Source organism: Vulpes vulpes, chromosome 12 (assembly GCF_048418805.1).
Source record: "Vulpes vulpes isolate BD-2025 chromosome 12, VulVul3, whole genome shotgun sequence".
Taxonomy (NCBI): domain Eukaryota; kingdom Metazoa; phylum Chordata; class Mammalia; order Carnivora; family Canidae; genus Vulpes; species Vulpes vulpes.
Window position 1 is genome coordinate 106,168,019 of NC_132791.1, and position 15,735 is coordinate 106,183,753.

At 45.4% G+C, this 15,735-nt stretch overlaps 1 protein-coding gene across 4 annotated transcripts in view; it reads left to right on the top strand.

Annotated features, from left to right (window-relative positions):
- NFRKB (nuclear factor related to kappaB binding protein) overlaps nucleotides 1-15,735 on the top strand; it is a 38,899-nt gene that overhangs the window by 7,715 nt on the left and 15,449 nt on the right. For 2 of the 4 annotated variants that reach the window (XM_072729338.1, XM_072729339.1), the window contains exons 5-13: nucleotides 6,661-6,788; nucleotides 7,502-7,676; nucleotides 8,241-8,342; nucleotides 9,205-9,278; nucleotides 10,037-10,121; nucleotides 10,490-10,670; nucleotides 10,925-11,033; nucleotides 11,233-11,359; nucleotides 11,609-11,674. In XM_072729338.1, coding sequence (XP_072585439.1) covers nucleotides 6,661-6,788; nucleotides 7,502-7,676; nucleotides 8,241-8,342; nucleotides 9,205-9,278; nucleotides 10,037-10,121; nucleotides 10,490-10,670; nucleotides 10,925-11,033; nucleotides 11,233-11,359; nucleotides 11,609-11,674 — 1,047 coding nt within the window. Of the gene's footprint in view, nucleotides 1-6,660; nucleotides 6,789-7,501; nucleotides 7,677-8,204; nucleotides 8,343-9,204; nucleotides 9,279-10,036; nucleotides 10,122-10,489; nucleotides 10,671-10,924; nucleotides 11,034-11,232; nucleotides 11,360-11,608; nucleotides 11,675-15,735 lie in introns of all 4 variants that reach the window. The other 2 variants (XM_072729337.1, XM_072729336.1) reach the window with 1 other exon arrangement.

Sequence of the window (15,735 nt, forward strand, 5' to 3'; positions counted from 1 at the left end):
ACATTTAAGTGTTTAATCCATTTTGAGTTTTTGTGTCTGATGTAAGAAAGTGGTCCAGTTTTCCCAGCACCAGTTATTGAAGAGACTTTTTTCCTTATTGTATGTGCTTGTCTCCTTTGTTGTAAATTAATTGAGTGTATTAAAAGTGTAGGTTTATTTCTGGACTCTATTTTGTTTCATTGATCTGTGTGTCTCTTTGTGCTACTACCGTTGTGTTGTGATTGCTGTAGCTTTATGGTGTAGTTTTAAATAAAGGAACATGGACTCTCCAGCTTTGTTTTACTTTCCCAAGATTGCCTTGGCTGTTTGGGATCTTCTGTGGTTCCATACAAAACACACTGATACTTTTGAAGAGCCCAGGACACTTGTAAAATATCTCGCTTTCTGGGGAATTGTTCTTGTTTCCTCATCATCAGATTTGGGTCAAACATTTTGCCAAGAAAACTAGATGGACGTGTTACTTCTTTCCCACCATTACCTTAGGAGGTATGCAATGTCGTTGTTTCCAGTGTTGATGATGTGTTTGATCACTTGGTTAAGTGGTGTCTGCCGGGCATACTGATTGTAACAGTACCTTTTTACCTTCATAATTAAGGAAAAATGTAGGATGATATTTGGGACCATGTGATAGTTTTCTTTCCCAAAAGCCTTGGTTTTGCTCAGTGGTTTAACATCCATTACTATCCTTGCCCTGAATCAGTTACTACATTGGAGACTGCAGAATGGTTTGGGGCCACTATTAAGCCACAGATTTCCTCTCTGTTCAGTTGAGAGGATCAGAGGAAGCCTCTTCTCCCCTTTCTGGAGTGACTTTGCCTTGGCAGGAGGCTCTGAAAGTAGAGTGCATCTCCTTGAGTTTTGTTAAACTGGATACCATGATAGCTACAAAAGCCTGGAGTGGACAGGCTTATCATTGCAAAACTTTATTATCTCAGCTCATTTAAAACTAGCATTCCCTCCTTTGGTGAGTTACTGGTTTAAAGAGGAATTCTCTGTCGTTGGCAAAGGTTTACTTCCCTGCAGCCAGGGGCCTCAGGTGGGCATAAACCATCTTTTCCAATAGAGCTTGCCTGGATTTAGAGGGGTTATGTCAGGGACCTTGTGTACTGTTTGCACTGTCTGTCGTGCTGGCCTGTTTCTCTCTGACACAGTATGATGGTGATGTGAAGATGCAAACAAGGAATGTCAAAGAAGGATTCCTGCGGGTTTCACTCTGTCAGCATTTGGCAGTCTTATTTCAGTTCTAGTGTTGCTGCAGACAGGTGCATTACCATGGTTATCAGTCTGCTTTCTGATAACCTTTGGTTATCCTTTCTTTTTTTTAAGATTTATATATTCACGAGACACACAGAGAGGGGGAGGGGGCAGAGACAAAAGCAGAGGGAGAAGCAGGTTCCATGCAGGGAGCCTGATGTGGGACTCGATCCCTGGACCCCAGGATCACACCCTGGGCCAAAGGCAGACGCTGAACCACTGAGCCACGCAGGCGTCCCTGGTTATCTTTTCTGATTCTGTTTTAAGTATTTACCTTAAGTTCCACATGCTAATCAAATTCTTGCTTCCTGCTTCATACCTTTATCTTCTGTCATAAACTTCCCGCTTCTTGTTTCCAGTTGGCACCCCAGCTCATTGTATTCATTCCAGTCTGACCTACTTCACATGTCTCAGAGGAAGAAGGAGTTTTGTCTTCTGTTTAAGATTAACCTCTGCTCTTGATCCTTTATCCTTCACCTCCTCTGGAACCGTTTTCCTCAGTGAACCATCCCTTCCGTCCTGTGTATTCACTCTAGATTATTCCTCACTCCACTTGTTCTTCAGAACAAAGACCCCCTTCAGGGGTCTCACACTAAAAAAAAAAAAGTTCTTGACCATATGTCTCCTCTGTTGTCCTCTGTCATTTGCCTTTTTATCTCCAGGCTTATTGAAAGACCTGCATACTTGTCCCTTTTATTCATTCTGCCCCTGTTCCCTGGTGGCTCTTTGATTATCTCACAGGGAGCGCTCCAATGCCACCCTGACCTCTTGTCTCCCTCGACTTTGTTACTTTGAAATCTGAGCTACATACAGAAAAGTCATAAGACTTTATCATGGACACCTATATACAGTTGACCCTTGAGCAGTGCAGGGGTGAAGGGTGCCTGCTTCCTGCTTGGTCACAAATCCATGTGAAACTTTTGACTCCTCCAAAACTTAATAGCCTAGTATTGACTGGAAGTCTTAGCTATAACGGTTGATTAACACATACTTTATATGTCATGAGCATTACATATTGTATTTTTAAAGTAAAAAATGCTATTAAAATCAGAAGGATGATACATTTACAGTGTGGACTGTAAAAAATTCAAGTGTAAGTTGACCCACACAGTTTGAACTCATGTTGTTCAAGGGTCAGCTGTACTCTTCACCAGACTCACCAACTGTTAACGTTTTGCCACATTTACCCTCTTTATTTCTGTACATGTTATTGCTGTCATTTTTTGCTGAACCAGTTGAGAGTGTTGGAGATGTTGCACCCCTAAATTTTTCAGCATTTATCTCTAAAGAATAAGAACACATGGTCAAATTCAGAAATACAGAATTTTTCTGTATTTAAATTTTGTATATAAATATAAAATGTAACATTGACAGTCTGTTATCTGATATATAGTCCGTATACATATTTCACCAGTTATTTCAGTGAGCATTTTCCATGTCTCTTTTGTGACCATGTAATTTCCAAACCAGCCTATGCTTTTTATTTATTTTTATTTTTTTAAAAAAAGATTTATTTGAGAGCAAGAGAGAGTATGAGAGCACACAGTATGAGAGCTGAGAGAGAGGAAGAATCCCAAGCCGACTCCCCACTGAGTGTGGAGCCTGTCTGGGGACTTGGTCCCACGACCCTGAGATCATGACCTGAGCTGAAATCAAGAGTTGGATGTTTAACCAACTGAGTGAGCCATCCAGGCGCCTCCCCCCCCCCCGCCCCCCGCCCAGTAGATGGTTTTTAGTTCTTTACTTGGTATTTGCACAGCATGTACAGTTCTTTTTTCCTTTTAATTTTATTATCTTTATCTTTAATGAGCTCTGCACCCAACATGGGACTTGAACCCATGACCCCAAGATCAATAGTTGCATGTTCTACTGACTGAGGCAGTCAGGTGCTCCCATAGGTCCCAATATCTACTGTCTTTACCACTTTCTTCATCTTGAGACTTTCCCCCACTTTGTGTCAGTGACTCTTCCCTGGCCTGTGTTTCCTCCTCTGTCTTTGACACCCTCCCCTCTCCCCGCCCCTACTTCCTTTGCTAACCCCTCTTCCACTCATTGTTCCTGTCTGTGTTACCGCTGTTGAGGCTCTGTTCTTACGTCTGTACTTGCCTGCTTTCAGTCGTCATCTCTTCACTGATGATTCTTGCCCGGGCTGCTTTAGTAGCCACCTCCACATAGCTACCAGAGCGAGTTTCTTAAAACCTCACTTTTCAGAATATTTTACAGTTGCTGTCATTTGAAATAAAATTCATTGCCTATGAGGCTGTATGTGACCTGGCCCCTGCCCACTTACCCAACTTCATCTGGTACTACTCTCTTCTTTTCTCACCGTTACCTAGCCCAGTGCAGGCCAGTAGAAATATTACATGGGCTGGGGCTCCTGGGTGGCTCAGTTGATGAAGCGTCGGACTCTTGTTTTTTTGGCTCAGGTGATCTCAGGGCTGTGAGACTAAGCTCTGTGTGAGGCTCCCTCCTCAGCAGGGAATCTGCTTCTCTCCCTCACTCTACCCCATACACACACACACACACACACACACACACACACTAAAATAAATCCTTAAAAAAATTACATGAGTTGTGTGTTCAAATTAAAATTTTCCAGTAGCCATAATAAGAATTGTAAAGGCAGGGGCGCCTGGGTGGCTCAGTCGGTTAAGTGTCTCCCTTTGGCTCAGGTCATGATCCCAGGGTCCTGGGATAGAGCCTGGTGTCAGCTGTCTACTCAGAGGGGAGCCTGCCCCTCCTACCCCAACCTTGTGTGCGTGTGCTCTCTTTCTCTCAAATAAATAAAATCTTTAACAAAAAAAAGAATTGTAACAGCAGTTAATTTTAAGATTCTTTGTTGTAATTATTAATTCCAATAATATTTTTCTTAATATATCCAAAATAACGTTTTACTTTTTAAATTTTGTAAAAAATTTTATTTATTTATTCATGAGAGACACAGAGAGGGAGACAGAGAGGCAGAGACACAGGCAGAGGGAGATGCAGGCTCCTCGCAGGGAGCCCGATGTGGGACTTGATCCCTTGTCTCCAGGATCACGCCCTGGGCTGAAGGCGGCGCTAAACCGCTGAGCCACCCAGGCGCCCCTGCCTTTACAATTCTTATTATGCCCCAAAATAATGTTTTAGCAGAGATGTAGCATTTAATGGCTTTCAAACAGTGGAGGAAGCTAAAGACTGAAGGAACATGATTTGAAGAAGTATAGAGACTAAGACGTTAGTCCAGTTTGTATATATCAAACAGCATCAGCAGCATTGAACCCTAGGCTCGTTTCTTGATTGTCGCAGCTCCTGTTTCTCTACAGTAGGCAGCATAGCATGGTGGGTAAGAGCTTGGACTCTGGAGCTGGACTACCTGGGCTCAAACCTGCTTTCCTCTCTTACTAGTTCTGTGACTTTGTACAAGTTACTAACTTCTCGCTGCCTCAGTTTTTCCAGCCGTAAAATGAGGATTTAGTAGTGTCCTCATTTTATGGGCTTGTTACAGGATTAAATGAATTAATATATGCAAGGTTCTTACATAGTGGGAACTGTCAGGGACTGTCCTAAATGAGCATTTGCTGTTATTAGTTACCTTGGGCAGTGCTAGGGTGGTGTACTTTGACCCCTCATTTTAGCTTTCTGAAATTAGCTTTTCAGTCTTTCTGTCTCAGTTTTCATTATGGCCTGGCTGCTCAAATCTGATATGTCCGAAAAGGACCTCTCTTTTACCTTTTTATCTCGTGATGGATGATATTAGTTGCTCATGTCCAGCAATCAGGGTACCATGCTCAGTTGACCTCTGCATGACCTCCCCATCCTTCCCCGATATCTGAACTATCAGCTGGTTTATCCCTTCTCCCTCAGAAATGTATCTCAAGTCTGCATACTTCTGTGCACGTAACCACTGTTTTGCTTACTAGTCAGCTAATACGTGCCAGACATTCTTCGAGGTTCTGAGAATATGGTAATGGTCTTACGTTCTGATAGGGAAAAACAGATGACGAACAAGCAAATACTTATGGGCATTTGGTACTTCAGAGAAATGAGGAGGGTGATGGGACTAGAGTGACAGGAGGGAGCTGGTGTAGGTGTGGTAGTTGGCCAAGGCTTCTCTGACGAGCTGATACCAGGATAGGGCCTTAATGAGGGTAGGGGGAGCAAGCCGTGAGAATACTGGGCATTGGTAGGAAGCATCACAGGTAGATGGAACTTTTAAGTGCAAAGGCCTTGAGAAAGCGCCTGAACACAGGTGCACAGCCTGTTCAGGAAACAGCATGGAGGCAAGTGGGCCTGGGCTAGAGGGAGCACATTGGGGACTGGTGGACGATGAGGCCAGAGGTAGCCCAGGACAGATCTTGAGGGGCCTGACAGGCCGTCTTTTGGACCTGAGCTTCTGTTCTGAGTGTGGAGGGAAGCTGCCATCCCCTCTCACCTGGAGCCTCTGTGAGAGTTTTCCTTCATCCTCTTCTGCTCTCCGCCACATCATTCTCCTGCTTTAAACTCTTCAAATGATTTCCATTGCACTTAGGGTAGAATCCAGCTCCACTCGTGACCTGTAGGTGTCTGTGTGGTTGAATCTTCCCGCCTCCTGGGATGTCATCCTCTCCCCTCAGCTCCAGCCCACTCTGCGTCAGTCGTACAGACATTTCCTCAAGGTTTGGGACATGCAGAGTTCTTGCTTCAGATCCTGCCTTAGCCACAGGCTGTTTCTACTGCCTTCTCCCCATTTTTACTTCTTATTTTTAAATTCCCATTGATTTTCCTCCCCATTGTTTGTTTTGAAAAAAAAATTTTTTTTTTACAGATTTTATTTATCTGTTCATGAGGGACAGAGAGAGGCAGAGACACAGGCAGAGGGAGAAGCAGGCTCCCTGTGGGGAGCTCGATGGGGAACTCGATCCCTGGACCCTGGGATCATGCCCTAAGCCAAAGGCAGACACTGAACCACTGAGCCACCCAGGCACCCCTTGTTTTGAAAATTTTTAAACATAGGAAAAGTTGGTAAATAGTATAACAAACATCTGTATAACTTCTACCAATATTTTGTTAATGTTTTGCCACAATTGCTTTAATCAGGCTTCATTTTGTGTTACTCTTTAGAGATCCCTTTTCTGAATATACCCCTCCTTTCTACGGTTGTTTCAAATTGATTTCATGTAGTACTTTTTTTTTTTTTTTTATTTCATATAGTACTTAAGAAAAAGTGTCTGTTTACCTGTTTATCTTTTGTCTCCATTGGATTGTTGGCTCCACATTCACGTAGACTGTTCTTTTTTTCTTCTGTACTATATTCCAGTTTAATACCAGATTTTAAGTACATATTAAATATTTGTTGGCCTGTGAACGTATATGTATGTATGTGTTATATATATATATGTATATACATACACACACACACACACAAAGTGCCTCTGTTCTTTTAAGATGGACACTTTAACCCAGAAGTCGTCAAGTACCGGCAGCTGTGCTTCAAATCCCAGTACAAGCGCTACCTCACCTCCCAGCAGCAGTATTTCCATAGGCTGCTGAAGCAGATCCTGGCTTCCCGGAGTGTAAGTAATGCTGGGAACTGGATATGAGACATGGACAGTGAACTCACAGATCTCATGACATCAAGAAGTGGTTCAGGTACCAAATACAAAAGGTAGCACTAGGAAGAAAATGTTATCAGTTAAGCCATGACGCAGTTAGGCTGTATCATCCTTTCCTATTTATTGGAAGATGTAACCTGATTTCAGAGATGAGAAAATGTGAGAAAGATGTCTCTTAAAACCGATGAAATACCGTAGTTTCAGTATTTAGCAAGGTAAACAAATGGGGTCTTTGAGACCCCATCATGGGTTGTTAAGGAGAAGCAGGTGGCTCTGCAATTGATGTATGAGAGCACACAGGCCTCCACATACCCTGATGGATGAATAGTGCACCAGGCTTCACGGCCCTGAGATCTGTCCCAGTGTGGTAATCTTTGAGGCATGATTGTTGTGGTTTTAAGTGGATTTTAAGCTTGGCTGTGGAAGTAGTTGGGTGTCCAGTATGATAAGTATTCATTCTTGAGGGAGCAGTTTGCTAATCAGATTTAAGATGTTTTGCCATGTGGTAACCAATAGAGACTCTATTTGGACACGTTTTCACATGTGCATCTCTGGTGATCTAAAGGGAGAGGATTGAGCTTGTTAAACAGTGAAGAGAAGAAAACGTAGACTTGGGGAATGCACCAGAGCAAGCTTTGGATGACAGTGTGTATCCTCATCTGATCTCTTACTAGGACCTACTGGAGATGGCCCGACGAAGTGGCCCAGCCCTGCCCTTCCGCCAGAAGCGCCCTTCGCCATCCCGCACACCTGAGGAGCGGGAGTGGCGGACCCAGCAGCGCTACTTGAAGGTCTTGAGGGAAGTGAAGGAGGAGTGTGGTGACACAGACCTGTCATCTGATGAGGAGGGTGAGTGTCTGTGGGCACGTGGGGTGCCAGGCAGCTTGTTGTTCAGTTGGAGCCAGTGGTAGCCATTTATCTCCCAGGAAAGAAGTCATCCCAGTTGTCTCTCTTGGGGGGTGGATAATGGGACTCAGAACTCCACAGTCTTTGGGCTCTGAGATGTTCCCGTTAGGTGGGGTGTGACTGTATACCTTTTTTACCCTTGATGCCTAAGTGGCAAATGAGTTTAGTTGAGTTGACTCCCTGCATGGCAGGGCTCTCCACAGTAGGCCTTCTGGTCCTATTGTGCCACTTGAGAGAACTGCTTTTCCCCTTACAGGAGAGTAGTAGTGACTGTTGGCCTGCTGCAATGCGACCCCATCACTCTGTTGAAGTCTCTCTTCCTGGAAGAGCCGTTTAAATGACCTAAGTGTGCTCCAGTTCGTCTGGAGAAGGGTCAGAAAGGAATGGTGGAACCCTGGCCTCCATGTTGTTGGCTTAACCTTGTTGAACCCAAATGGCCACTTACCCAATCTCCCCTATTGGAGTCCACAGCCACGTTGGATTTACAAGAAAAATTTTCTTTTGAAGATCTCAGCTCATGGCTTCCGAGCTCTCCAGCGCGTTCTCCTAGCCCTGCGGTGCCCCTGAGGGTGGTGCCCACGCTTTCAACTACGGATATGAAAACTGCAGGTGAGAATTGAGTGATGTTGTGGACGTTTTGGGAGATCAGGACATAGATCTGAGAGCTCCCTTAGAGGGAGGTGGGCACTGGATTCTTACCTGCCAGGGAATTGGAGCACTGTTCCCTAGAAGTAGGAGATGGGGTGAAGTTTCTGTACACTTCCACTTTTGTACAAGTAGCTAGGCCTTCATTCCTTCCTTCCTTTGTTTTGAAACTTTTCCTTAGGAGCTGCTCAGGTGGTATTTTGGGCTAAAGAAAGTAGATTGATAAAATAGCAATACATAGGGACAGTTCAATAATAGAACAAGAGAGATAATCAGAACCATAATAATTTTTTAGAAGGTCTGTGAAATTAGAGAAGAACTTTTAATTGGATAGGAATAGCATAGAGATCAAAGAAGAACATTAAGAACTTTTGAGGTGGGGATCCCTGGGTGACTCAGCGGTTTAGCGCTACCTTTGGTCCAGGGTGTGATCCTGGAGTCCCGGGATCGAGTCCCACATCAGGCTCCCTGTATGGAGCCTGTTTCTCCCTCTGCTTGTGTCTCTGCCTCTCTCTCTCTCAGTGTCTCTCACGAATAAATAAAATCCTTTTTTTTTTTTTTAAATAAAATCTTTAAAAAAAAATACTTTTGAGGTTTTTTGGGAGCAGCTATATAACTGAGGTCATTGTTATTTACTGGTGTAGACAGAAGCTGAAGCATTGATCCTGTGACGGTTTCAAGATTGTGCGTGCTTGTGGTACATGGGAGTCAGAAGGGAAACTCAGAAACATGTTACTTTTGAGTGTCATGAGTAACCAGAAAGACTTGAATTTGAGCACTGTTAGTGAATGACCTCGTCCATGTGGTTTGGTTCATTTTCTCTCAGATAAAATAGAACTGGGGGACAGTGACCTGAAGATAATGTTAAAGAAGCACCATGAGAAGCGGAAACACCAACCAGTAAGATTGGCTGGGGTGGCTCATTAGTGGTTTTAAGTTCAGTGTCTTTGGATTGGCTATCGGGAGATGAAGGGAGTCACCGTATCATTTATGCTTCCTTTTCTATCGCTGTTAGGGGGCAGGAGCAACCGTAGGGCTAGTTAACACCAAAGATGTGAGAGGAAGACAAATGTTTTACATAGCACCTGATTTAATCTTTATAGCAAGACTGGTCCATGGATCCTTATATCCATTTTGCATTCAGAGAAGTTAAGGAGCTTGTTCTCGGCACCACAGCTAGGAGGTCAGGACTCCAATCTCGTGCGCTTCCCACTTTTTACTCTTTGTTACGTCACCAATCAAGGTGATGCAATGCAGCCAAGCCAGAGAGCATAGGAGAGGAAGAAAGGTCAGTCCATCTAAGGCCAGATGGGGAGATGGGAAGAGTCTTGCATTGGAAATCAGCAAATCCCTGACCTCCTCTGAACCCCATTTTCAGACTGTAAAGTATAGTGATACTTAACAAGACTGTTTGAAGAGCACAAAAGATCAGGAATGCGCAAGAGCTTTATAAACTTTCTGTCTACCATACGATAGAAGGTTTGGAAGTGGGTTCTATGCCTCTTTATGAAGGGCAGTAGTTTTTTATCTCCATATATTTTCAATTCACCTGAGTTCCTCAAGTGCATTCAATGCCTGACTGTATCTACGTAAATTGGCAAAATCAGTTTTAGCTTCCTTTTGGGGCCTCTGTAACAATCTCTGAATATCACATCCAGGATCATCCGGACCTTTTGACAGGGGACCTGACTCTCAATGACATCATGACTCGAGTAAACGCTGGCAGGAAGGGCTCTCTAGCAGGTAAATGATGTCCGCTGTAGGTAGATGTCATCTGACTGTGGTATTAACGTTATATGGGCCTGTAAATAAATGAGACCACAGCTTCCTTCCTGCTGATAACCTGTGTTTTCTTATTGCTTCTTGGGGATTTATAGGTGCAAAATGAATATAAAATCAGTACAGCAGATCTTTGACTCTTTAATAGGTGTTAAAATTAATCTGTAAGATCTCTCAGTGGGTCTGGTAAAAACAAAGCAAAAAATAACTAAATGTTTTATGACTTAAGACTCCTCTTCTACTGGTGGGTGTTAGGAAAATAATATGCAGATAAGACCCTCACTTCCTGATAGAAAATGTAGTTCTGTGATTTGTGTGTCTTTTCTTCCTAGCTCTGTATGACTTGGCTGTCCTTAAAAAAAAGGTTAAGGAAAAAGAGGAGAAAAAGAAGAAAAAAATAAAACTGATCAAATCAGAGGCAGAGGATTTGGCCGAACCATTAAGCAGTGCCGACGGGATCCCACCTCTCTCTCAGGCCCCTTCTCCGCTGGCTATACCTGCTATCAAGGAGGAGTAAGTGAGCAACAGAGTCTCCTGCTTGAGGGTGAACGGTTAACCTGTGGTGTGCCCAGCACTGGTGCTTGGAATGAACCCCTGGGTGTTGAACCTGCAAGACCAGAGTCCCAGGGCACCTGTTAGGGAATGTGTATAGTGTGGTCCTTTATTGAATTTTCATGTGACTGTTAGAAGTTTTAGAGGGCCTAAACCATCTGGGGATGTGTTAAACCATCTTTTTGATAGTTCTTACATATTTTTTCCTTCATTAGGCCTCTTGAAGACCTCAAGCCTTGCCTTGGAATCAATGAAATATCTTCCAGTTTCTTCTCCCTTCTATTAGAGATCTTGCTGCTAGAGGGGCAGGCTAGTCTTCCTATGGTAAGAGTTTTGGAAAACTCAGATGTACGTCAATTTTCAAATTGTAGAAAACTTTTTAACAATCTATAGTTGGAGAAGAATTCTGGGTCCCTTCCAAAGCTCTGCAGCTAACTTACTTTGTGACTATGCTGTGGCATGGCCGCGGCATTGCTGGTGTGGAACAGAGCTCTAACTGGGTTCTGGCTTTATTTTCCCTTAGCTGGAGGAACGGGTTTTGGATTGGCAGTCCTCTCCAGCCAGCTCCCTTAACAGCTGGTTCTCTGCGGCGCCCAACTGGGCAGAGTTGGTGTTACCAGCCCTGCAGTATCTTGCTGGGGAAAGTCGTGGTAAGGTACTTTTTTCCTTAGGGTCAAGTGTTTTCCCCCTTTGATTCATTCTCCTTGTAAACTGCAGCATTCTTGGTTAAATCCATTATGGTTTTGCCTAACGCTGTGCCTTGGGTGGGGAGGGCCTCTGCTGTCCTCATCCACTATGAAACATTCACAAGTTCTCTCAGAGCTTAGGGATAGCAGTTACTCTGAGTTTTGCACTCTCTCTGACCTGTGTGACTTGTTCATGTGGTCCATGTCTTGCAGCTGTACCTTCCAGTTTCTCTCCGTTTGTTGAATTCAAAGAGAAAACCCAGCAGTGGAAATTGCTCGGTGAGTAATTCATTCTGCCCACATGTTGCAGTGTTTCTCATTGTCTCACTTCCCCTGCTCAGCTGCCTTTGCCTTTTAGTCCTTACAGTCCAGTAGGATGTTGAAAACAATATTATGCCTTATTTTGTTCAGTAAAAAGAAGTCCTTTGTGACTCTTTTGGTATCTCAGAATCGATCCCTCCCCTGGATTTTGGCTCTCCCGAGCTGGGGTGGGATGGCCTTCCTATGATGATGCCCTGTGGTGCGGATTGGATTGCAGTCTGGGGGGGTACTTTACAGTGGCACCCAGAGTTATGTTAATCGTGCGTAAGCTTTTAGATTAATGTTTCATAGTATAATTATTTTCTTTCCTAACAATGGGATTTCTGTTAAGGATAACGTGCAACAAGATGTCAGACGGCACTGAATGTGCTGTTTCCAAGAAGCAAGATTCTTATTTTTGTTTTAAATTTACAAAGTTCCTCTCACTAAGTTGTAGTGTTATATACCTGACGTAACTCGGTGACTATTAACCGATGATGGTGATAAGAGGAAAATGCCATCTTGATTTCCTACTGAAATTCACTAACCTTTCTCTTTACTCCCTTGAGTGATCTGTGAAGAGAGAGATGGACAGAAGGTTGTGAATGCAGTAGGTTCATTTATTCCTTATAAAGCATATTTAGCATTTAGGGGTCAGGCATCACGTTAGGTGCTAGAGTATATAATGAACAAACATTCAGGTGAAGTAACAAACATACACGTTCTGTAAAAGGAAAGTACCAGAAAGGATGGAAGTTTATGATGAGGTGTTGGTATATTCTGCAGAGTCGGGAGGACCTTCCTGAGGAACGTTTTAGCAGAGATGTTAACGGAGCCTAGGAAGGAGCTCGGGAGGCTGAGGGGAAGATCACTCCATGTGGAGCAAGCAGTGTGGGTCAGCAGGGCCAGAGAACATTCGATTCGAAAAGATCACATAAGCCCACTTAGAGATGAGGATACTCAGGACCTATGGAGCGAGAATGGACAAGTTTGATAAAGTCCATAACCGTAGGACTTGGTTATGACTGGCTGTGGGGAGTGAAGGGAGGGTGCCGTCAAGCATCACTTGTGTTAGATTTGCACCTCGTGGTGAAGATGCCATTCATTGTGGTGGCACCTGTGGAGGATGTCTCTCCTCGGGTGAGGGCGGAGACCTTGAGTTTAGTTTTGGGCATGCTGAGCGTGAGCTGCCTTCGAGGTATTTAAGTGTCGACGTTGAGTAGGCAGTAGGGTGTGTGGGTTTAGAATCCAGATGGGAGAGTCAAGGCAGAGAGTTTGTTGGCATGTCTACAGTAATGGCAGCCAAAGGCATAGGGAGGAAGCATGACATGAGGGGAAATGAGGGCCTTGACTAAGCCTTGAGAAGCTCAGAGGCCGAGCAGGCTGAGCAGGAGAGCGTATGCAGAGGTGGCTACAGGCTTGGGAGGAAACCATGAAATAGTCATGGAATCTTGGAAGCCAGGGAAGGACACAGTCAGGAAGTGGGGAGCGGTTGTTAGCCTTGTTTGTTCCTGAAAGGTCCAGTGAGGTGAAGCCGTGGATTTGAGGACATGGAAGAAATGGTGAACTTCTTAAAAGAGTGACTCCTCACCAGGGTGGGCATCAGGGGCAGTGGCTAGCTGAAGGTGACCCGTGATCGCTGACTGTGCCAGGCTGCTGGCTCGGAGTCAGCCTGGAGGGGGACCTCCCCCCGGGCTGGCAGAGCTTGTCGGACCAGATAATAAGGATTTTAAGCTTGTGGCCATTTTGCTGATCCCTTGCCATACTGTATCCCTTGGAAATCTGCAGATGCTCCCAGTCAGGTCCTGCTTTCCTGTGGTCAGTTAAACATTTACCTTCACACCTCTGGGTAAAGAGACCATAAATCTAAACACATCTTTTTAGAGGTTTAGCAGGGGATAGGATGATAGTGGCCAAGAGAGGCATTTTCTTTTTCTTCATTGAGAGAAACTGAGTGAGTTTAAATGTTGATGTTAAGAGTACAGTGATAAGAAGATTGGAAATAATGGAGAGAAAGGAAAATTCACCATAAATAACCCTGAGGAAAGGGGAAGGGATTGGCCTTGGTTAGCAGGAGACAGCGCAGTTCTTACTATAGGAGGAAGTGGTGGGCGCCCAGCGCTGGGCTGTTGAGTGTGTTGAGGGGGTTTGGTCTGATGCCTTTTCTGTAAAAAATCGGAGGCGAGAGAGGTGCAGTTGTGAGAGGGAAGGGAGGTTGAGAGGGTGGGGACGTAGTCCTTACAGCCCTTACAGTGGGAGACTAGCCTGACCAGAGATCACGTTAGATGGCCGGCTGGTGTCGAGGCCCAGCGGAGGCTGCTCTGTGGCCCTTTATAGAGGTATTCTTGGCCTTTTGGTGTGTTTCCTCTTTGTCAGCCCTCAGCTGTCTTGAGTTAAAGCTTGGAGAACGTGGACAGCTTAGAATTTGAGTGGAGCTGCAGGGGCAGCAGCAGAAGTAGGAGGTATTAGTGCCACTGAAGGGATGGGCACTCCCTGAACCCAGGAGAGAGCGAAGTGTGATGGAAGGGGCAGGCCTTGGAGAAGTGCAGGCGCCCATGGACTCTCAGTCCTCTTGAGTCAGAGGGATGTGTTGGTGGGAGAAGTTGAGCAAGCAAGAAGCCTGGCTGGTGGTGGTCAGGGAGCAGAAGGTGGGGGTTATGCCGAGGCTCAGCTCTGTGTCTTGCAGGCAGTTGGGGAACTAAAAACACTGATGCCTGGGTTTTACCCACAGAGGTTTTGGTTGATGGCTTGGGTGGGACTGGACCCTCAGTGTTTTTAAAAGTTCCCAGGTGATTTAAAAGTTCCCAGGTGATTATTATGTGTGCGTAGTCAGGGTTGAGGAACAGTGGATTAGGCATGTTGAGGATGGGTTACGTAATGGCAGTGTCCAGAGGTGGTTGCGGGAGTGGGGCTGGGGTAGAGAGGAGGGAGGACGTCGTGAGGACAGAACCAAGAGGTTTGGACGCTGGCTGTACTGTATATGACACACCAGTTGCCCAGTGTGGTGGCAGGAAGTGGATGGTGAGGGGCCAGGTGGGCCAGTGCTCCGTGAGGAGTGACTAGGTAAGTAGCTGCGAGAAGCAGGGGACAGGGTGGAACAGGTGGATCGATGATGGTAAGAGCCTTAGGGACCAGGCTTTTGTTTTACTTTGATTTTCAGAAGAGCTGGGGAGAAATAGTATGGTATCAGTGATGGGATGCAAAGGGGAGCTCCACGCTGAAGGATGTGGCTGTGAGAGAATAGGTAGCCAGCGCATCCCAAGGTAGGGCTGTGGAGAAGCGGGCTTCACACCGACCGAGGATGTGGAAGGAGTGATGGGAGAAGAGGATTAGGCTGTAGGGAAACTGATGATGAAGGAGCATTTCTAGAAGGCAGAGCAGGAATAGGAAGCTTCCAGGATAAGAAAGTTCAGCTCTTTCTGGGGATGGTGGTAACGTGCCTGACTAGTGGGAGCAGGTAGGAGGGTCCCGAAGTGCCGTCGCAGCTGCTTTTGAAAAGGGTAAGCCCTGGGGGGCTGCATTCTCCCTCTATGCAGACCTGAGTATTGGTAGGGTCTGTGGCTTCTGGTCTGGGCAGGAGACACAGGTAGGGACCGTCATGTGATGGAAGATGCCGCAGGAGCCAGAACAAACTAATGGGGAGGGGGCCGCAGAGGGGGGTGCTCATCTCTGTAAGCAGGTCAAGGGGGTCAAGCCTTTCTCCTGCCTGGGGGCCACCACTGCTGTGCCAGTTGGTACAGTGCCTGTATTGCCCCACTAACAAGAGGAAGCCTTTTCTGGCCCCCCCCCACCCCCCAAGCATAGGATAACGTCCTAGGGTATGCTTCTGTGATACCCTTTGTGACCCCTACTCCTTTGAGATTTTATTAATGTGTATTCTTTTCTCACCTGACTGTAAATTCCGTGAGAACAGAGACTGAGTCCCTGCGTAACCCTGCCTAGCGTGCAGTGCTTGGCACATGGTGGCTACTCCGCGAATACCTAGGGAATGAGTGATTTGCTTAGGGAACATCCAGATGCCGGTCAAGGCCGTACAGGCT